Source organism: Amphibalanus amphitrite, unplaced genomic scaffold (assembly GCF_019059575.1).
Source record: "Amphibalanus amphitrite isolate SeventyFive unplaced genomic scaffold, NRLGWU_Aamphi_draft 000205F_arrow, whole genome shotgun sequence".
NCBI lineage: Eukaryota > Metazoa > Arthropoda > Thecostraca > Balanomorpha > Balanidae > Amphibalanus > Amphibalanus amphitrite.
The window spans coordinates 528,392-551,451 of record NW_024881700.1 but is presented as its reverse complement, the minus strand read 5'-3'; the positions used below and the strand labels follow the sequence as shown (position 1 = coordinate 551,451).

Here is a 23,060-nt window from a genome sequence, read left to right as displayed (position 1 = left end):
GAATTTTTAAATTATACGAGTCAAAACACTTCTAAAATTTGGCATAGGAACAAGTATCGATACTAAATGCCTCCCATCCTTGTTTACTGGCACACTGCCAACTTCTGGCGCAAGTTGTTCGTCGCAGACAGCCGCGGTTGTCGTCGTGAAATCGTTTGCAATGGGGTCGAGGCGCTCGAAGCTTGGAAGTTAAAGTAGAATTACTGAGGTTTTCATGTTTTATCTGTGTGCTACCAGTAAGAAGTTGCCAGAAGAAAGCCTTATAAAGGTGAGGGTTCATTTTACTGATATTTTGCTGTTGAATTGCCACGCCTGCTGCCTTTCATTCGTAACTGTAACGTTTTCCATTCTGATTCAGCTTCAAAGCTTTATGTACCGCATTGTAGAGTGAAAAGAGTATTTTGGTGCTCATTTGGCTCACAGTTTATTCATTGATTATCATTTCACTGCACCATTGTAAGGTCTCCACATATTGATTTACCTACTTTCCTTCTTGCCAGTGTCCTGTTGGCTTATCTTTTTGGTATTTCTTCTGGCATATGCCTTGATTTCTTATTAATTTTTCATGATTGTAAGTTAATTTGATTTTCAAGAACATTCTCTTTCAAAAGAGTTGCTGAGTGTATCCACACAATTCTTATATGGAGCATAATGTAATGGCACTTCGTATTTTTGGCTTTTGTTTTCCAAAGTTTAATGCCGAAAAGTTGCTGTAGTATTGGAATGATTTTAACCTGAATCTGATATTATTATAGTTTGTGAATAAAAGAATAACCTGACATATAAATTTGGCCATTTGTTGCTCAGTACTGTTAATTCATCAGTTTTATAACACCAGTAGGTATATGGCTGTTTTAATGGTAGTTCTCATAAAGCTGAGCATTGCTGAATATGGCAGTGATGCACGCAGCCACCTGTTCAATAGAGCTAATCATGTTTTTAAAGTTTCAGCACAATCAGAGTCATCATAAATCATCATAAGACATAGATAGACCATGTCTAACCTACCTCATTAACCTTACTCTTAACCTTAACCTTGATCAACTACCTAAGAATATGGGCTAAAATTCAGTCTAGGTGGCCAAAATCATCTCTTCATCCAGGCATCCTAGAAACATAGTTTGCTTCATTATCACAAAATATTGGAATGTTTCGTGAGAGTTTTCACATTTCAAAGTCTTATCAGGTAGGTACCTAGTCATATTATGATCATGTAAACTAAGAAAAAGCAATGTTAGAATTTATAATCTTCTTAACTTTTTCTGTAAGCCAGATACCACTATCTCCCACTTAGCACCTGCCTTCTAAATTTGATCATGAATGTGTTCTAGGCAGATTCAACTCTGTTGATTGTTATGGTACTTTTGTTCTGTGCCTGGGATCAAATTACTCCCATAAAGTTTACCATTAGATTAAATTCAGCTCTTGCTGAAGGGCAGCAAATGAACATAACAGTGGAAGACACTTAAGAATTTATATATTATATAGCAGCAGCTGCTTAGTAATTGATCCTCTCAGTCTCCTGAGCTGGGTTTTCCTTCAACTCAGGACTAAGCAATTTTTGATTTTCATGAAAGGTTTTAGGTGAACATATCTTTTGAAAGATCAGATCAGCAGTACCTTAATTTGGAATTACCAAGTAATTCCTGACACTTACTGGTCCTGGTGCAACCAAGATGTTTATTTTACTCTGCAATATCTCAGAACAGAATGCAGATAAATGGTTCACCTTTGGTACAACTTGACTTTGATTTATTTGGGATTTTTTGGCATCAATCACATTTTGAAGTCAGATCACTAGCTGATGATATACTTGAGCCTCTGCATGGTCCAAAAATGGTTCATTTTATATATATATATATTTGTGGCAGGAAACTACCAAAGGAAGATTAATATTTGAGGGTGAAGGAAGCTTCTGAGTGCTTTCAAGCTGTGTATCTCAGATTTTTCAAAGAAGCACCTTAGGTCACATTGTTCAAGCAATCACACAATCACATTTCACATAAGTAAATGTGAAATGAAAAAACTATTTATTTTAAACTGTGAAAATGCTTATTTGATACCTACTGGACATGATGTAGTCCCATCTTGTGCACTAGGAATTGCATTTTTACATCCTAATTACAAGGTCCCATCCCTATTTTAATTTTAATTTTTTGACTTTAGGTCAGTGTGACATATTTTATATCACTTGAGTCATTTAAGCTCTTTTGAAGCTTTTTTAATACCTCGACCAAACAGGGAAACCCACTAAATGGACTTAAACAAGACTGGCCAGTTCGAATGGAAAGCAATATGTCCTCCTTTAACCAATTTTTGACCTGGCTGTCATTCATCTGGCATTGACCTGAGTCCAGCATATGAGTTGGCTTTTCCCAGACAAAGAAGTCTGCCATTTGATTTAGCTAGACTTGACAGAAATGATTGTGCCAAAATTGTTGTCCTGTGACAATGTTTACCTTAGGTATTCACCAAACATTCGACCTTTTGGTCTTTGACCTAACCTCAGGTCACCAGTTGACCTGAGACTTTAAAATTGTGTACCAATCGGTACGTCTTATGATGACGCACACACCTGTTTTGTCCTTGAAGCTTTGGCTCATTTGGGGGAGGCGGTCAAAACAGCAAAGTCCCTTCCCCGTTTGCCAATGGCCAGAGACTGCGCCTTTTACGGCCAGATATAGACTTACATTGTGCACACTGCACATGGCTCAGTAATAGTGCAACCGATTTTGACAGTTTGCTTCAGACAGACCAGGTATACTGTCCAAATCACCTGCACTATTACTGAAATGTGTGCACTGCCACCGAAATTGGGCATAAGAAGGTGTAGACTTGATTGTTAAAAACCAGTTGCTAGGTCATTGACGAGAAACTGAAGGTGATTCTTAGTGACATACCTAGTATCACTTGTCATTAGTGGCTACACAATGCATAGTATACTATAGTTACAGTTATTTCAGTTTTTGTCATTTTTTTCTTTGCTGGGCAATGTTCTACTGCAAAGACCTTCAATTGATATCAATATTTGGTATTCAAAAGTGACGGACCAGTGTGACATAACACAGGTCGAGAAAAAAATCCTTACAAAAAATGTGTGCAAGAATGATTTGAGCCTAGAACGACTAAGTGTAACCATGGACGATCCTACCCTTAGTATGAAGGGAGTATCGAGAATCGAGAACGGGAAATCCGCGTCAAAACGAATTATTGTCGCGTCTATCGTAAGAGTTCATCGTGGATGCAGCCTGATAAATGAGCGAAATTATAGTAAAAACGAATTAGAGCTTCAATGGCTATGGCTTCCCCCTCACAAACTCTGACTATCTCCGCCGGTAGAAGTGTCATGTATCGATCGTCGGAACTAATTCACATCCATCTGAGGACAATTGAGTCATATTAGCCTACCTTCGGCATAGGATGGATCTGACCTTAGGTCACGGACAAAATCCACGGACAATAACTGAGAGTTGGACACGCGCCGATCTGCAGTCGAGTAACTACATATCAAATGTCTATTCTGGATAGTGGTCAAATATCATTTTTAAAGCTCTATAGAATGGGAAGATATTGTGAATTATGTTATTGGTTCTCAGCCAACTTTGGTTCTCAGTATTGCTCTACTAAAGCTATCCATGAAAAGAGCACAGACCACTCTCTCATATCTTTCAATTGACTTTAAAAAGAGTGTTGTCTTTCTGAAGATTCAGCAAAACTGCCTTAAATTAAGGTTAGGATATTTTGGCAATAGCCAATAATCCCATTCCTTGCCTGTTGAGCGTACGGGAAGCGTTGACGTTAGTTACTGCGGCTTTAGTTCGCGTTTCTCCCCGTAGGTGGCGGGCCGGTATGGGCCGGCTGCGTGCGGCGGCAGGTGGCGACGGTGCGCCCTTCTGGCTCGCACGTGCCGCAACTTGTCTGTCCTTCGTTCCTGGGGCCAAACCTGACCTATCCACTGGCCGATGACTGCCCCGCTGACATTGACCTGTTCCCGAGTGAGTGTTCGTCTGGTATGTCCAATGACCGTCATCCAACCAATGACCCGTAAAGTGACCTCTCGCCTGCGGTCAGCCCTGTGACCTGACCGTCCGCTGACCGCCCGCCTCTGTGTCCGGCAGGTGTTATTGTTTCTGTTTGGGTAGCGTCCAGTGCAGCCCCGCGCCGAGCACAGCGCGCAGCCGGCCGGATGGCCCGCATCCAGGCGGATGACCCGGCCTACCCGGCCTACCTCGAGGTCGGCACGGAGGTCAGCGCTAAGTACCGCGGCGCCTTCTGCGAGGCCAAGGTCCGCAAGGTCGTCAAACAAGTCAAGGCCAAGGTCAGTATGAGCAGTCTATAGCGCAGTGGAAACGACTGGGCGACTGGAGGAACGGGGTGGGCCAATTTGGGGGCGCAGATCGTGGGACGTATTACTTATCAGGGTTGGCAGAGGGTGGCAAAAACTGGTTGTTGCCAGTGGTTTTAACCGGTTTAAACCGGCTGGCAGAAACCATGGTGGCAAAAACTGGCAGAAACTGGCAAAAACTCAAGTAGCCAAAACTGCGTTGTTTGCCTAAAAAGCAATCGGTTGAAATGTACAAAGTCATGTCTGTCATTGGGACCCAGTAAGCATTGTCTCGCTAGTTTACCGCTGCTTAAAATGTCTGTCGGTAGTCAATAGATGTCCACCGGGAAGTGCACTTTCATGCATCGCTGTTGGTGTGCTTCTGCACATGAGCATATGCAGGAGTCGTTTCCGACCAGACCTCGAGAATGGCTGGGTCGATTGCGCTCAAATTGGGACACCGTTAGGGACTGATTAGTAGGGTGTCGTGCATAGTCGGTCGGGGTCCATTTTGCACGTGCGCACGTGCGGGGTGACGCTTCCAGATTGGGAGAACGGCTACGTCGACTAAGCACAAATTTGGCACTGACACTGTTAGGAACCGGTTCGTAGGGTCCGGTGCACAAGTCAGTGGCAGATGCCCTTTCCCACTTCTTCAATACTCGCCGCCCGCCGGCGCACTTTCTCATTTGTCTCACCAAAAAGGCGCCTTATTGGTTAATTATAGAGGACTCACGGAACTATTTAACACTAAAATGGTCAAGATACCACTTCTGTTTGAAAGCATATTGTATTGACTGAATCCTACTTTAAACGTGTCCTGCTCAAACGCATGTAGAGGCATAGCGTTTTGACTGTTTTAGTTTTTGCCAGTTTTTGCCACTTTATGCCGGTTAAAACCGGTTTAAACCGGCAAATGGCAAAAACTAGTTTTTGCCGGCAAAAATGCCAACCCTGTTACTTATGTCGATGAATGAGCTTGTACTGCATAAGTGCATTGGGAACAAGTTCCAGCACGTCTTGTTTTAGCTTTGGGAGTTTTTAGGGATTTTTTTAGAATGACTTCACCATTGCCAACCTCACGACCAATCAATTAACCCTCCGTTATCAGTTTTGATGGGCATGATTTGAAGTTTCCGGGAGCACGAATTAATGACGCCCACCGCCATATTTTCACATCTCTATCGGTGCTATTTTCTTTGTCGTATCGTGACCACTCTGTGTCGTCGAACGGTACAATAGGTACTTCTCGAATCAATACCGTACCCCACTTACTACGATCCTATTTGTGATAGAAGTATTTGCTACCGCCACCACAATCTTCCGGCCACTTCTCGTTAACCACTGGTACCGCCGCATTCTGCGGGCGTCTTGGTGTCGATCGCGCCGGCCGGCGGAATTGGCTGGCCTGTTTATCGTTCCCTTGTGACCGTACTCGCCGGTTCGTGCCTCCCCGCCCCCGCCCCGCCCCGCACCGCACCGCCCCGCCCCTGTGGCTTCCGGAGGCAGGTCATTGGTTGAGAAGCAGTCAGTCTGTCGTTCAGTCTGTCGTTGTGTCCCTTGCTTGTGTGTGGTGTGTGACGACTACTACTGCGTTCTCCAGGTTAACCTCAAGTTCAACATGGGAACGGTAGTGGTTAGTGATGAGCACATCAAGGGTCGCCTGCACGTGGGCTCCAGCGTCGAAGTCAAACATCCTGACAAAGGACAGTACTTCGAGGGAGTGGTGGTGAAGATTTTCGACACCAGCCAGTATACTGTCGGTAAGATACCGGCCTTCGGTCGGATTTTGAATTCGATCTCGCTCAAGTGGAGTGTGGTGTCTTCAGGTGGTTTTCTGGCGCTTTGTTGTTTCGAAGGTCAAGTGGGACATCTTGTTCTCATTTGTTCATGTGTTGAGCCCGCTAAGATTGCCGATGTTCTGTAGGGCGGGTCCGTGGCAGCGCTATTGACTGTAATTGGGACCGGGCTTTTGACGGGAACTCACGTCTGGGAGTCGGGCCATGTGATTGCTGCCCGGTAACCGGGTGCCGATTTGACCGGGGTTTAGCTTTGAATGCTTGGCTTTGGCTTTTAAATGTTGGAGTTTTGATCGTTTGCTCACTACCCCATGACCCGGTGCCTGTTTAACCTTGTGGGAGTAGCGTCCGATGAACCGGTGTCTTGTGACCACTGAGCTGTCGCCTGTCCAGGCGCTCTCCGACTCTTCCCATCGTATAACCACCCACCTCTCTACCACCGGCAGTGTTCGACGACGGTGACATTACGACGTTACGTCGGACGTCTCTCTGTCTCAAATCGGGCCGGCACTTCACCGAGGCAGAGTCTCTGGACCACCTGCCGCTGACACATCCGGAACACTTCTCGAACCCAGTACGGCAGAGACGACGTGGAAACGCCAGCCAGTGAGTGGGGTGGGCGGGGCACGCAGGGGGACTGAGCCCTGAGGGCAGGCAGGGCGGGAAGCGGGGAGGGGGCTTGTGGGAAAGAGTGCAGGGGGGATAATGTGTGAGAATGAGCAGCCTGATTGCACTGTAAGTGTTATTTAAACTCATAGAGAAATTCGTTGGGCTTGTGGATTTCACTGCTATTGTCGGCCGCTGAATTATGGTGGCTGCTAATCGATGTTAATGTTTTGAGGCTCTGTGCTCAGCTGTTGTGGCGTACTAAAATTTCCTGGATTTGGTCCAACCCGGTAGTTATTTTGCAATCAATTGCAATGAATCGCGATTTGTATGATTTAGAGAAGTGACGTTTATCCTTATGCTGCACTTGAGGGATTTGAATAGTCGCTTCCGTGGATTTATAAGTTATTTGTTCGATCCCCGCATCTCATCGACCTTCATCAATGAATCTTTTGGCGTCTGTCTTTCCCGAAAAATGATAGTTGAAGCTAGCATGCTATAGTTGGATGTGCTTGTGAGAGAAGCATTGATTTTGTCGTCAGTCGGAGCTAGCTATCCAGATGATAATTGGGATGCTGTCGGCACAATGTCATCTCTAATTGACCTATTACTGACCATTGTCGACCGGAACGTGTGATGTCTTGACTTCTTGCTTTTTTTCTCGGTGACAGCGTCTGCGCTGTTTGTGGGAAGGGCAATCTTGCGAGATTTATTTTATTGAACGACACAGCGCACGAAATTCATCCGCCACAGGCCTACCACCGTCTGACTCTCCCCCGTGACTCTCAGGTCGGATGACTCGAGTGAGTCAGACAGTGACTCCGACACAGAGGGCTCGCCGACGAAGCGGGCCGCCCGTAAAACCTCTGACTGGTTGATGATGGTCGGAAAGGTGGTCAGTGTCGAGATGGACAACAACAAGAAGAAAAAGGTACGCACGGAGACGGGCTCTCGGGACGGGGATTTGTGTGGGGATCGTCAGAAACCGTGCTCCTTGCACTCGCTAGGGAGTTGTAGGTTGGATTGGCGAAACTTATTTTGGCGAAACCTCACTGTTTGCGGGATGTAGGTGCTTCCGCGTCATACAGCGGCTGAAGTCAGGACAGTCGTTTTATACAAAAGAGTGAATTCCTTCGGTATGATTTCTATCAAGTTGCCTGTTTCTATATTGTGTGTCTATCTTATATTTCTACATGCTCTGGAATCTCTGTTTCGCTACCGCCTTTCCCGCGCACATGGCTGACCGCCCTCCCCTCGCCTCCCGTAGGATAACTGGTTTCCGGCGCTGGTGGTGGCGCCCACCGCTCAGATCGACGCGCGGCGGGACTTCCTGGTGCGCAGCTTCCAGGACGGACGCTACTACACCGTGCCCAAGAAGGAGACGGGCGCGTTCCAGCGCGACTTTGTGCCCAAAAATAACAACAGTCTCAAAACAGGTATCGGTTACGGACGGGCTGGCGTGAAGGGCGGGCGGGCAAGGTGGGTCGGCTGAATTAGCGTGAGGTGGCAATGGTAAAGGTATTGGTGGTTAGAACGTGGTACCTATATGAGACTCATAGCAATGTGTTTTGCTTCGTGACTCACGATGGCGGTTTTTACGCGTTGCCAGCGCGGCTGATCATGGGGTATTTCCCCCGTAGACGGTATCCAGACCACCTGCTGAGCTCTGCTGCAGATCACCTGTCTGAGTGTCTCACTTCCCTAACCATATGTTCGCACACACTGACCTCTCGTTCTCGTCCCTCAGCGATTGACAAGGCGGTGCACTACCTGGATCGTGACGAGCTGCCGCCGCACTGGGACCGAGATGCGCTGTTTGGCACAAACGACTCGGAAACAAACACGACCGCGTCAGACTCCGAGGTAGGGGTGCGGCAGCGAGGCAGTCTGGGTTGGGGGATGGGCGTGACACACACTTGTACGGTATGCACTGCCTGATCGACCGCTACAGGATTCGTGGCACTATGCGATATGCAAAATGCTGTCGAGGCTGGGGTTTGTTCCGGGAACTGATCGCTGCTCGTCGTTTTATCGTGTTTGTTCATCGTTTAGTTCTGATGTCTGGGTGTTGAACTCCTGCTGGTCGGTTCAATAGTGTGCATGGGGATAGCTTCGTTTACTAACCCGCTTCCCCGTCCCATCCGTTCCCGCACAGAGCTCGGACGAAGAGTCTCGCGAGGAGAAGGACCACTTTGTGGCGCAGCTGTACAAGTTCATGGACGACCGGGGCACACCCATCAACCGGGCGCCGACGGTGGGAGCGCGCGACCTGGACCTGCACCGGCTGTGGAAGGTGGTACAGCGGCAGGGCGGCTACAACAAGGTGACCAACCAGAACGTGTGGAAGACGGTCGGCACCCGCCTCACGCAGGACTCGTCCAGTCCAGTTAATACCAACTCGGTCAAAGTGGCCTACAAGCGGTGAGTGACGCTCGGGAAACTCATGGGAAGAGACGGCTATTTAGGGTTGTTAACAGATGGTTCAGTCGGTGCAGCATGGTAAGGGCTTCGGGTTCATTTTACATCCCCGTGGAATTTGATGCTATTATTAGCTTGACAAGGCTGTTTGCGAATGGTAACGACTTCATGCCGTTCTGAGAATAGATGTCCTATTTCTGGCCTGTGTCGCTAGGGGATAGTTCTGTGACTGGGCACACTTTGTTGGGCTGGAGTGGAATGGGATCATTTGGCGGATATTTGCTGCTTACCACGGCCAGTGGCTATTGAGACCGCTTTAGCCCCGTCTGACTCTCGGTCAGACTTTGGGAAATGTGGTTGAGTGTTGAACTACCTCGAAGCACCAGGCAGTCAGCTGTGATCGCCGCACGGCTTTACCGTCTTTATCCCGTCTTTACCCCGGCTTTACCGTAACAGCTGGCCGGACCGTGTCCCAGTTACCAGCCTGTGGTTTGACACTGACCCTGCTCCGCCCGGCAGGTATCTACTGCACTTCGAGGAGTTCCAGCGTAAGCTGGGCTGTACCCTGGTGTCACACACCCGCGGCACCAAGGTCCGATCGTCCTCCGGACGAAGTCTGATCCGCGAGCGGGACCGGACCGCCTCCAGCGGCAGTCCGGCCCCGCTGGCGGCCGCGTCACCGGCGCCTGCTACCGGCCGCGCCGCCAAGGAGCGCGAGCGGGCCTCGGCCAGCCCGGCTCCGGCCGCCCCGCCGCCGCCTCCACCGCCCCCGCCCCCGCCGCCCCCGCCGGCGGCTGCCGCTCCAGTCAAAGAGGAGCCATCGACGCCAGTCACCCCCGCGGCCAAGTCGCGTAAGAAGGCGACGCCGGCGGGCGGCAGTGAGGCAGAGAGGAAGCGGGCTGCCTCGCTGGAAAGGAGGGCGACGGGGAAGAAGAATGATGTAAAGGATGTGAAGAAGGAGCCGCCCGAGGAGCAGCCCAAAACGGAGGAAAAGGATGCAGAGGTGAGAAGGACGGTGGGAAAATAGCATACAGTGGTTCCGGAAGTGATAAAGTATCTAACTTTAAGTGTACGTAATATTTTTGCTCGAGTCATATTTAAATATAATGAGTGCTTTCGTACTATTCCGGCGTACCTACGTATTCTGTTTTAATCAACTTAATTCGTACGTTTCTTTGGTTACTGCCATACGAACTTATCCTGCCATGTATACCGTGGTCTCGCGATACATCCATGTATACCGTGGTCTCGCGATACATGTGCGCAAATGACCTCCGTAATCTGGACGCCCAAAACCTCAACTCGTCTTACAGTATGTCCTGATGATTATCTTTCACAGACCAAGTCTCTGCGTGCCCGTAACAAGGAGTCGGAGTCAGCGTCGTCCGCGTCACCGGCGCCGAGCGACAAGTCTGACAAGGCGTCCAGCTCCTCGTCCGCCGCCCCCGCCCCCGCCAAGAAGCCGCGCGAGCGGCGGCCCAGCTTCCGCGAGACCAAGGGCTCTCCGGCGCCGGGAGCGGCGGCCCCGGCCCCGGCGGCTGGCGGCGCGGAGGCGGCGGCGGCAGGAGAGCGCCGCCGCAGCGGCCCCGTCAAGAGGCGCAAAGACGAGTCGCCCGACGATGATGAGTGAGTACTCGGTCGGGGAGAATTATCGGGAGTGGCTGTCTGGGTGGGTTGGCCATCTGCTGTGTAGTCTACTATGTGACTGGATACTGCGATAAGTTGTAGGTTTTTTACGAGGTTTGTCGGGTTCTACGTTTGGTAGGAAATCGGACGGCTATCATGCGTTCAGTATCCTGACATTTTCAGTTCAGTTATCTCAGGATAACTGCATCCATATTGGTGGAGGATTGCGATTGCACTCTGCTGCATTGGTTGTTGAGGGCATTTGGGGTTAAAGGGACCCTCCCACCTTAACATTAGATTTGAGTTGAGATAGCCAAAATGGGGTCCCTGGCTCACAATTACCGGTTTCGGCACTCACAACATCGAGAAATGCCTTAAATCGGAAATATTGAATTTCAAAATTGCAGCATTTTGATTCAGAGGGGCTAATGCATAGGAATACCCCTCTGAATGTGTGACGTCAGTGCAGATATCTAACGATTTTTAATTGTTTGACTAAAACGTTTTGTAGCACGCGGTAGTATATATGCTGCTTTGCGCGTAACAAATGCCGCACTTTCAAATAAAGTCGCTAGGAACAGCGGAGATCCCAAAAATTAAACAAAAGTAAAAGTCTAATATCTTGAAAACCGGTGAATATTTTTCGATGAAATTTGGTACATATTCGTTTTTGCTCTTTCTGAACCGAGCGACATCACTTTCATGCCAATTCATTAACTTTTTTGAAGGTGGGAGGGTCCCTTTAATAAAATGTGTAATTGAAATGGCATAGGTGAATCCAGCGGGGTTTGTGTTCAAATAGGAGCAACACGCTATGCTATTTCGTCTCCAAATAGCTAAACTTTATTCACGTGGTGACACAGCGTGTAAAGGTCTCTGAGCGTCCCGTTACGATCCGAGCTGCACCACGCCGGGCTGAATATTGCTGCTCCAGTGGGTACCTTGCGGGGCCAGACACGGGCGTCTGGAGTTTGGGGAACCGGGTGAAGAACAGCCGCATTTTACTGTAAAAACAGTCCCGCCACGAAACGTTACGTATTTCATGCAAGTTTAAGGTTAAGCTGGCTTGAATTTTTATATAATGCTGCATTTGGTATTGCATTGACCCAACTTGTATGAAGTTTGGTCTCCATCTATGATAAACCGGTAATACAATGCTCACCAGAATGGAGCAAGTAAACCCAGTAGGTATGTTACAACGTTCCTGAACAAGCTATTTATAACTAGTTCCCAATTACCGCAGGAATGTAAAATCGTTCCTGTCCATCGTCAGGCAACGTCTGTAAATAGCTGAACTCTTGGCGCTGCCTTTCGACAAGCTTATCTTGAGCATAAGCTCTAGACTGCTTCTGATGAATAATGCCCCTGTGCTATCGGCTGCTGGTGGCTTATCATCACTTACCTTTCTGCCAGGCGGGACCGCGAAGAGAGGCGCAAAATCATGAAACGCATGGCTGAGCAGGTTGAAAAGCTTCGGGCCGCCAGAAGGTAGCAATGCGGTCGGCTGGCCATGTCTAGACTAGCGTGTTCCACGTGACAGTTTTCACACGTTCCTGACTGAAAGTCCATAGCTGTGGTTAAAAGTTGTTTTATTAGTACCCATCACCTGTATTGGTCAAGTAACTAAACAAACTAGAACAGAGTTTTTGCGTGACGTTACTAGATACTCAATAACCTGAAACATCCAAAAGCATTAATACTATACGGCTAGCATTCTGTAATGATGAACCCTGGTAGAAAATTAAATCATGAAATAAGATGGCGGTCTCGTGTTGCCACCAACTCTATCAACAATCGTTTTCTTTGGCCGTATTTAGTATTGTGATTCCTCCTCTTTAGGGAAGCAGCCTATCATGCCCTGCAGTGGCAGTGTTGTGCGCCTGCCTCCGCCGCGCTGCGTGTGCGGCCCGCGGCGCACGCCGGCGTGGTGCCCCGTCAGTCCCTCTCCCTTCTTGTGTTTGCAACCCGCATTGGATGCCGGCGCGGTGTCGGTCAATCCCTTCTTCCGGTGTACGCGGCCCGCCCCTCCGACTGTTGACCCGCAGAGCTAGCCGTGCACAGCCCGCCGGCTTGTTGACTTCGCCCGGAGCCGGCAGGCGTCTCTATGAAATTCGGCCGCCCGCGGAGACCGGCCCGACCGGAGGGCTGTTCACGGGCCCTGTGTGCGGTCGGACCGCACACAGCCTCCAAGCTCCGCCCACTGCGTCCCTACGTCAGCCTTCCGTCACCGCACACAGCGACCGCTGTGGCCGGTCGGGACTGGCCACAGCGGACCGTCCACCGCACGCAGCCGTGACGTCAGAGCCGCCTACCCATCCCCTACCCCCACGCCTGCTGGACGCACCGCACACACCGCACGCAGCAGTGTGCGGTGCCCGTGAACACCCCTCAGTTCTCCGACCCCCTCCCCGCCACTCTACCCCACCCCTGCCCCTCTACCCGGCCGGCGGGTACGCCGTCCATCAACTTACCGCCGAGTGGAGGAAGAATATAGGCCGTATTCTCTCCATATTCCTTCCACCGAGTCCGGAATCACGGGATTGTCTTTCTAGCTTCCACTCTGATCCGCCGTGGCATTCGGGAAGCGGGGGGAGGGGAGGGCAGGCGGCGGCCCCGCCCCCTGCCGGCCGGCCGGACGGCCACGCGCCGAGACCGGTCACGTGACCGGCCGTGTGAGCGTGACGTCACCGAGCGGAGGCTCGGCTGGGGAGGTGGAGGGGAGAGGGGAGGGGCTCACGCGGCTCGATCGGCGCGCGCACCGCCGCGACGCCGTGGGGAGGGGAGGGTGGGGGAGGTGCCTCGCTATGGGGGTCTCTCGCAGTGGATGGGACGTTGCACGCCAAGGGCCGCAGAGATTCGAATAAAGATGCTGAATTCGCTGACGAATGAAATTGAAAGACAAGTTAGATACGCTGCCTTATATACTGAGTTAGAGTGGTCGTGTGTTGGCATGATGCTGACATTTAGCGTATTGAGAATGCGTGACACTTGACAGTTGTTGGTGTTTCATAACATTACGGATCGATCACAAAATAGCAACGTGTCGTAGTTTTAAAAATGTAATAACCATCAGCGAGTGTCCGTTGATTTAGTTCTTCACCCTGTCGCCTTTCTATAATTGTCCAATCGATCTTCCCTCACGCCTCATTGCGTGGACGTATGGGACTGGTCCCCTTTCTGCCCTGCCTGACAACCTTGTGTGGTGCACCTCACCGTCTGCTATGTGTGTCGCGTGCTTTCATCGGATGTGTGTTTTTTTTTTTTTTGTATGTCAACCCTCTGACATGTGCTCTCCGTCGTGTTCCCGCAGTCCGGAGACGCTGCCTCCGTACGTGGACGTACAGGTGGGAGACAAGGTCTCCGTCCTGTACAAGATCAACTCGAAGAAGGAGAGAACCATCTACGAGGCTAAGGTTTGTGTGATGGGCGTAGTTCGAGGTGGTATCGTAGGCGATGATCCGCCTTTGGGAGTCTGATGGGGAGCGCAGTGAGTGATGATATTAAAATGGAAGGTAGTTTGTAAACAATCATTAATGACGATTTCGATCGTCACCCGGGAAGGCTCTGGGAACACTTAGGTCCGTTGTACGAACGCTAATGACATGCTAACATCGGACATCGGACTACGGCGTGTATCCATCACTGTCTCACAGTCTGAAGTTCCATTATCACTATTCGGATATCCAAAATTTTTGTGATCAAGTGCTAACATCTCGTGATAACATCTGCTGGGGATAACCTTAGCACGCCGTAAAGACCGTCTGTCTGAGCTTTGGTCGGCCCGTCTGACCCACCCTCCTCCGTTTTGTCTCCCCAGGTGTTGCAGGTGGACCCGGTCAGCCCAGTGCGTCGCTACTTCATCCACTATCTCAATTGGAACAAGCGCTACGACGAGTGGGTCAAGCGTAACCGCATCATAGAGAACCTGAGCTGGGCGCCGACGCGCGCACGCCGAAACAGTCGTGTGGAGACGAAGGTGAGAACCATTTGCCTATCAGGGAAACGCTGGGGATGGCAGGGTTTAGATGTTTGTTAGAAGCCTGAGCTGTGAGAAAGCCGATTTGGGCTGGAGATGACGGGCTGATCGACTTTTGTAGACGGGAATGTTTTGCTGCATCTATTGGCAAAAATGGGCGTCGATGACCTCTTGTCTGAAGTCCGGGTGCCCTAAAATTACAAATCATCATTATTGGCACTTGGCAGAAACTTGCCGACTTTGATAGTATAAATCAGCGTATTGTGTCTTGATGAGGCATGCAGGCAATGTTCATTTTAGATGACTGGCATTTAACCGCGTTCTGCCTCTGTCCCAGCCGGCGGCGACTGCGGCGGCGTCTGCGGCCGGCTCAGTGCCGTCTCCATCAGGCGGTCGGCGCGGCCGCTCGCCAGTGGTGCAGTCGGCGCCGGCAGCCTCGTCCACCCGCGGCTCCACGCCGGCCTCGGATGTGGCTCGCTCCCCGGGCAGCTCCGGCCGCGCCGCTGTCAGACAGTCGGCCGAGCGCGACCGGAAAACGACGCGGAAAGGTAACGGACGCGTTACGGACACGGGTTGGCACTGGACGTAGAGTGGTTGGAAAAGGAGGGTGATTTGAATGTGTGAGATGATTACAGAGATTAGAGAGATTAGCTAAGCTTGAACGTCTGGTGTTGAATTATGGGGCTGAAGTATGTCACGAAATTCGGTAACCTTTGCCACACTCCTTCACTACAGACTTATATACACGGCCTATGTAAAGAGTATAAACGCTCCCATATGTTACGTACTGTAATGAATACGCGATCCGCGGTAGCGAAGTCTTCTGGATATGACTATTGTGTGTGCTGCTTGCCGTGCTTTTGTGGGCGTTTCATCTGACTGCGGCTGTTTCCGTCACCAGGAACGCCGGCGCCCTCCGACTCAGAGCCAGAGCCGGCCGAGGGTACCGATGACGGCGCTGCGGCGCGCCGCCGGCTGGCCCGCCAGCGCTCCACCACCAGCGCCAGCCGTACCGGCGCCGACGCCGCCGACGACGACGGCAAGACGACGCCGACACGCCGCGGCAGCCGACGTGTCCGGAAACGCGACAGCGAAACGCCGGTGAAGAGCGCCGCGTCGCCGAGTGCAACTCGCGGCGAGGAGGACTCGAACGCCAGTGCTGAGCGGACTGAGCAGGCCGGCTCGGACGAGGGTGCTGCACCCAAGCCGCGCCAGGCGGAGGCGGACTCGACGTCTGACGCGTCCGCCCCCGCCCCCGCCTCCGCTGCTGCCGCCGCCGCGCCCGCCGATACGCGCAGCAGCGTCAGTGATATCTATGAGTTCACCGATGAGTGCGAGGACGGGTTTCCGGCGCGCGATGCGTCCAGCAAATTGAAAAATGTGATAAACACGTACGGAGCGCGGCCGGGCCGCAGTCCCGGCGCCGCGGACAACCCGCCCTCGACGGCGGCGGCGGCGCCTCCGGTACCGGCGTCCAGCCCCGCCGCCACGGCCGGCACCGCCCCGTCGCCAGCGGCAGCGGGTGCATCGCCCGGCTCACCGGCCCTGTCGCTGTCGCCGTCCCCAAGCAAGAAGCGCAAGCTGGCCGGGGACGACGCGCGATCGCCCCTGTCAACGCCGAGCAAGGCGGCGCGCCGCACGCCGACGCGCCGCGCGCCCGGACAGACCCCGAGCCCGCGACGGCCGGCCAAGAAGAGGGCGGCGTCGGCCTCGCCGTCACCCTCCTCTCGCGCCGAGCCGCCGCTGTCGACGACCGGCACCGTGATCACGCCGAAACTGACGGTCACCAAGCTGACCGACTTCCAGCTGAGTCGTGTTACCCTGGTGAAGGCGTCCTCGGTGAAGCCGGTGACGCTGCCGCCGCCGCCGCGCCTGCAGCCGGCGCCGCAGGTGCTGGGCGCTGCCGAGTACAAACCTGCGCCGCTGCCGGGCCCGGCCGGCCGCGCCTCCAGCGAGCCGGCCCAGCCGCTGCTGCCGCGCGCCGAGCCAGTCCGCACGCCGCCGCCCGCGGCCGCCAAGGGGCTGCAGCCGACGCCGATGGCGGTAGTCCGACCTCCAGTCCCCGCGCCGGCCGCTGCTGCGGTTCCTCAGAAGCCGCCCGTGCCGCGTCCAACGCCCGTGTCGGTTCCGGGGTCTTCCTCAGCGCCTGTACCGGCCCCGGCGCCCTCCTCAGCGGCCGCCAAGACGTCCGTGTCGGCGCCGGCCCCGGCCCCAGCGCCTACTCCAGTACCTGCGTCGGTGTCCGCGCCGACCAAAGCTCCCTCCGCGGCCGCCCCGTCGCCCTCTGTATCCGTCGCACCGCCGCCAGCAGCGCGAGCGGCCACCCCGCCACCTGCACCAGCAGCAGCCGCGAGCGACTCGGGCAGCCCCGGCGGCCGGGAGCCGACCGCGCGCTGGCGCCACGAACCCGACTCAGAGCGGCGCGTGGCAGCCCTCTCCTCTCCGGCCAAATCGAGCGCCGGCTCCGGGTGCGACCTCACCTGCCGGGAGACGATTCCGGGCAGCCCGGAGCGCGTGGAGGGCCCCGGTCGGCCGGCCTCAGCCGCCTCGGACCGCATGGAGATGCCGTTTGCGTCCCTGCCGTCGGGAGTGCGGCCGGCCGCTGAGACGGAGCGGGCGCGCCGGGACGGGCATGAGGAGCCGGTCCGACCCAAGGTGGAGTCAGAGCGACTCCGAAGGGAGGAGCCGCGACCCAAGGTCGAAACGGACCGGCCGCGGCCCAAGCCAGAGGCCGAGAGAGTGCGGCCCAAACCGGAGCCGGAGAGGCCCCGGGCCAAGGCGGAGGAGAGTGGCCGTCCGAGGCCAGAGCTGGAGAGGACGCCGGCCGCGCGCAGGGAGGAGGCGGAGAGAGTGCGGAGGGAAGGAGCAGAGGAGGGGAGACGGGAGCGAGCCGTGGCGTCGGCACCCGACAGTCCGGAGGGGAGCGAATTCTCCTCCAAACGGTGAGCACGGAGCAGGGATGATGGACCGGATCGAACTAATGCATGTTAAAAAAGGGATTGTCTGATAGCTTGACACTTTGGGCCGATGCTTCTCGTTCAGTTTAAGAACAATTATGAATCGTGAAGTAATGGTGTGACATACAGGAACAAATGCTGGTAAATGATTATTTCAATTCATCCCCGTTTTAATTACAAAGAGGGTTCCCAACCAGCTGTGCTCTGTTTTGATCATTCATAGCACGGTCCACTGTTCAGGATGTGCTCCTCCCATCCCCTGCCCTATATTCAGTCTCTGACGGGTCGTATGTGTGTCCGTCCGCAGGGGCTCGGCGCAGGTGACTCCTGGCGGTGGCCGGTCACCAGTCTCCTCCGAGGGAGAGGCCAGTCCCGGCACCGGCGCTGGTGCCGCCGACGCCGCTCGGCCGCCCGCCTCTCGGTCAGGTAGGTGCTCAGAGCTGGGAGGGAGGTTGTCGGCCCCAGACGGTGGAGGCTGGCTGCCAGCGTGTATGTGTCAGTAGCGCTGACAGTGACTTGGCAGGCAGCGGAGCGAGTCCGTTGTTGGTAACTGACAGCGGTTTGTCTGGGAGATGAACAGTAAAATGCGAGCATTGGGCTGGAACGACTATTATGAAACATTGGAGTCAGTCTTCAGGGTCAGTGTGATAAATCTGCTCGGAGTTTGCCCGTATCCTTGTGTGCGGTATTGCTGTAACCGTTAGTCTTTCCCGTGTCTGCCGTTCGTGACTTACCGTCCGTCCGTCTAACCGTCTCCGCTCTATTCTCCCCCAGCAGCGGGCACACCGTCGTCGGAGGTGAACGGCCTGGTGGCGTCTCTGGCACCGGCCAGCCTTCCGGCCGGCAGGGGTCTCCGGCAGCAGCCGCCCGCCCCCGCCGCCGCCGAGGACGACGAACCCACCTCCAAACGGCGCCGCACGCGACGACGCCGCCGACGCATCTCGGCACGCAGTGGGAAAGGTGAGACTAAGAAATTTCGTCGAGTTGATGAATGTGTGGCTTTCGGGCCCGGGTGCCACGCTAAGCGGTTTCGAAGGTTGTGAGTGGCAGATGGTAGATTTTTATGATGTGATGGTGGCTATGGGACAGCTTGTAAGAAAATGATATCCGAGCCTTGCCGCTCCTTAAATGGTCTTGTCTCAGTAGCTGCTGTATTTGGTACTTTATATGACTGCATGAAACGAGTAAAATCGATTTCGTCCATATTTCCCTCGCCGGCACATTACCCGCTTTTTTATTGAATACACTGCGTCATGTACGTTCTTTGCCGCTCCGACTTGTGTGCTGCTTTTTTCGTCCGTCGTTGACTGACGGTGTACTGTCCGCCCTCGTCCCCAGGTGTGAGCGACAGCGATGATCTCAACGATCGGAGTAACGGGGACCGCGGCGACGCGGACCCGGAGGCACGCCGCGCCGAGAAGGCCTACAAGTACAATTTCATGGTCACGTTCGGTAAGTCGCCGGAGAGCAGAGGGCGAAAGGATGCCCCGCTAGGCGGGATTCTGGGTTTTGTGTAATCTTTTCAGATTTAAATGCTTCCTGATCCCCTTCCTCATGGCTGTTTGGGAGCCAGGTTATATTTTCCATGTATGCTCATAAAAAGATAATTTTTGGAGTTTTTTTTTAAAGCGTTGAGATTTATTCTAAACTTCAGTGTAATCCGCACAGTTTGTCTCGTCTCATTGAAAGTATATCTAACCCTGCCAAAAGTTCTTTGCTGCAACTATCTGAGAAAGCATCAGCATTACCCGTGTTTTTCGTCGTCATTTGAAGTCCAATGTAGCCAATCGGTGTAGGTGTATGTCTGTGTAGTTCCACGCCGTGTAGCGACTGCCGTCCGTGGGTGTCTTTGCCCCGCTCTGATTCTAACCCCACATTTCCCTGCTTCCCCAGATGATGCTGCCGACCGTCAGACGAGAATCCAGGTGCTCACCGAACAAATTGACAAGCTGCGGGACCGCTACTCCACGGTGAAAGCCGAGCTGGGTCGCGTTCACCGGCGCATCAAAAAGCTGAAGAAGAAACAGCGAGACAGTGAGTAATGCACCCCGGGGGATGACGGGTTTCTCCATTACTGGGTCTGAGGTAGACGGTATCTGCGGTGCATGGGGGCCAGGCGTTTTGTTGTGTTGGATATAGATAATCGTAGTTAGTCTTTTGAAGTAACCTAGACGACTTCCCAACGGGGAGGACTAATAGGAGGTCGGACTGATTATAGCCGGCAGTTTTCCTATCAGTTTTTTTTTCCCTAAAGAGAGCTTTTTTAATGGGACTGACGACTATATTTCGTGAGAACGTGAATTGCGCGTGTGGCTTTGCGTTACTAGTGGTTAGTTATCTGCACAAAAGATGGCGTCTGTGGCCGCGATGAGAGTTTACTCTCCCTCTTGGCGTTTGGTCTATCTTGATGTCCTATTCTGCGAAGATGTAGGAGTGATGCTTTTGATCATCAACCCTTATTTTCATTGCCCCACATGTAGTGTCTTTATTTGTCTGTAAGAGACCTGACTATGAGTTACCATCACATTGTACCTCGCCTCTGACGATCCCGCTCCGTTTTTTCAGCGCCGGCGCCGCCGCCCGAGTCCTCTGTGAAGAAGCTGCGCCCGTCGTTCGTGACGCCGTGAGAGCCGGCGGCCGGCCGCAGTCGGTCCGCCCACAGCTGTGATCGTTTTACCTTGGTTCGGAGGACGCCGCACAGCGCCCTGTGAGACTATTTATTTTTGACGGTCGCCGGCGGCGGGACGCTCCTGGACGCTCCGACCGCAGGGGCGAGCCGCGCCGCCCCCGCCCCCGCCCCCGCCCGCCCCGGCGGCCACGCGGATAGACAGCGAGAGATACATGAGCGAGAAACAGATCGATTTTACGCACGGTTTTAGGGTCGGCGATTGTCGAGTGGTTTTACGTGTACAAATTATTATTTGAATTTGTTTTATGCATCCATGTGCTTCTGACTCATTTTGTACATTCTTGTAAATAAACTCGCTGGAAATGTAAGGATTCTAAGACCGTGTGTTTTGACTGGAGTTCTGCTGCGGAGTAACTCTGAGATTATGAATGCGTAGGCCGCAAATGTTTGGACTCTGGCAGTCTGTGCTGATGCTCATAAAACGTTTATGTAACGCAATGTGCGTCATATAGGACATTGCACGAAGTTTTCACAAGCTTGGGACTACTCGTCAGTGTACAAGGATGCCAGATGTCTCGTGGTGTACGACGGTGAATTACCGACGACGCTAGTCCATGGCAGGACGCTCTATCAGTGCGGTTTACCCAGAACATGTTTGGAGTCTGCCAAATTTCGGTCAGTCCGGACACCACGTCCTGAACTCTGCACCCTCACACAGTGGGAGACGTCTCTGGTCGGTACAAGTATCGGTTCTGCACTCTCGGAGGACGTCCGTTGGCCTTCCCTGGAGCCGAGCGTCCGGGGGTTTAGCGCCCACCGGGACCACACGAAAGCTATGGGGGAAACAACGTTGTGCTTTAGCTGGCGATGCAAGGATAGAGATATTGCGGCGATCGTGATGCCCGTCCGTTGGAATGGCTGCTAAATAGCTCCCATGGCACATTCTTGCTGGAGCGTTGGCGCTCGTAAACCATGATTAAACGGTAAGATTGCGACGAACTGTGACAAAACCAGTACGATTAATTGTCAGTTGGATATACATACTAACAACTGTACAACTGTAGAATACAACTGTAGAATCCATACTAATATACAAACGAATATACAACTGTAGAATCCATACTAACAATAATTTGTCACCAGCGTTGGAATTACCCCTCCCCCTCTGCCTGCGCACTTCCCCTGTCTCCCCAAGTGACACGGTGCCTCCCCTCTCGCTCTCCACCGATAACAGACCGCATCCTGGTGCTGCGGTATCATTTCCTGCGCAGCGCGCGGCGCCTGGCACGAGTGGCGACCGTCTGCCGGCCGCCTGCCCTCCCCGAGAGTGACTCCATAGGGCACTCCCACACTGTCCGGCCCCATAGGACGCTCCCACGCGGTCACGGGGGCCGGGGCCGGAGAGAGAGGGCCAAGGCGAACCGCTGCGGCCCACGCCGTGACGGGTTATGCAGAACCGGACCGAGTATCACTGGGGAGAGAGGGATGCTGGGACGGTATTGAAGGGGCTGAGGGAGGAGATAGGAGATCTTGACAAGGTGCAGGCGGTCTAAGGGGAGGATAACATAGTGTATGTGACTGAGGGGAATGAGGGGTTGTCTTTGAGGACGCAGGACAGGTGGCCTAGGGGAGGAGACCCTGACCAGACATCGGGGGTCTGTGGAAGTAGGAGATCCAGTGAGGGTCCCCGGGAGACCGGAATGGGACAGGCCACAGCGGCATTTTCGGAGGGGTCACCCTCATACTATACCGTTGCGGTGGTGAGTGGGGAGAAATGAGGCTCTGAAGTCTGACACAATGCATTGAGGCGGCCGGGCGATTTCACTGAATCAAGATAGAACCAAGCCTATCATGATGACATCATTAATCTGAGAAGCGACCATGAACAACTGCAGTATCTTGATGACACTATGTGGCGCCACGTGTGCTATTTACACAATCAGCGCACGGGGAGCGGGTTGTGGGGTCGTCATCGCCCGCAGTCTGGAGAATGTCACCCTCCCGCGGCAGGCTGGTGTTTTGTATATATCGCCGATATCCCGAGGCCGATCGGCGGCGGCCCGTACCAAGGGCTGGGTGGTACCGACCCCCTCCCCCCTCCCCCTAAGCCCGCGATACGTCACTAGTTGATAGTTGGTACAGAGTCCCTGTTTGTATGAAAGACGGGCTAATGAGGTCAATTGACTTTATCAGTGCTTACCGTGATAGGCTTTACCCAAATGACATTGTACGACCAAAAACTTCACCAAGAGATATGGGCGAAAAAAAATCGATGAGACGGGACAGCGGGTGCATCGTCGTCTATCGCTTTACCCCATGGTTTTTCCTCGGCAAGGGTTTAACCGGGTTGGCAGATCCACGTTCAGTAAAATCAATCGCATGCATTGTACCCAAGATTCTACCGATACGGACCGGTTTCTTTCGTCTCTCTGCCTAAATTGAACGGGTTCTTCTGTACTTCTTTTCATGAAGGTAGGCATGCAAAGCTTTCACGGCTAACGTGTGTACGTGTAGAAGCTCATGTCAAGCACATGTCTTAGACTTGAACAGAAAATGTGCAACGTGCACCTACCACGATAGCCACGATATTCCTATCACAGTGCAATTTCCACATGATAATTGGTACCCACGGATTAAAGGGACCCTCCCACCTTCAAAAAAGTTCATGAATTGGTATGAAAGTGATGTCGCTCGGTTCAGAAAGAGCAAAAACAAATATCTACCA

The 23,060-nt window shown here is 52.9% G+C and overlaps 1 protein-coding gene across 2 annotated transcripts; it reads left to right on the top strand.

Moving 5' to 3' along the window:
- The first annotated feature begins 91 nt into the window (after positions 1-91).
- LOC122385017 (mucin-5AC-like) lies at positions 92-20,712 on the top strand. 2 transcript variants are annotated; one of them, XM_043372952.1, is made up of 19 exons: positions 92-268; positions 4,119-4,318; positions 5,928-6,087; positions 6,570-6,729; positions 7,519-7,660; positions 7,997-8,165; positions 8,477-8,592; positions 8,885-9,150; positions 9,667-10,150; positions 10,487-10,773; positions 14,084-14,186; positions 14,591-14,749; positions 15,087-15,297; positions 15,651-17,691; positions 18,014-18,132; positions 18,481-18,666; positions 19,045-19,158; positions 19,600-19,740; positions 20,272-20,712. In XM_043372952.1, exons 2-19 carry the CDS (start codon positions 4,187-4,189, stop codon positions 20,331-20,333), a joined length of 5,052 nt encoding a protein of 1,683 aa, XP_043228887.1. In that variant the 5' UTR covers positions 92-268; positions 4,119-4,186; the 3' UTR covers positions 20,334-20,712. The 2 variants fall into 2 exon arrangements, with proteins under 2 accessions (XP_043228887.1, XP_043228888.1); XM_043372953.1 differs by having other exon boundaries at positions 121-268; positions 18,484-18,666.
- The last annotated feature ends 2,348 nt before the right edge of the window (positions 20,713-23,060 follow it).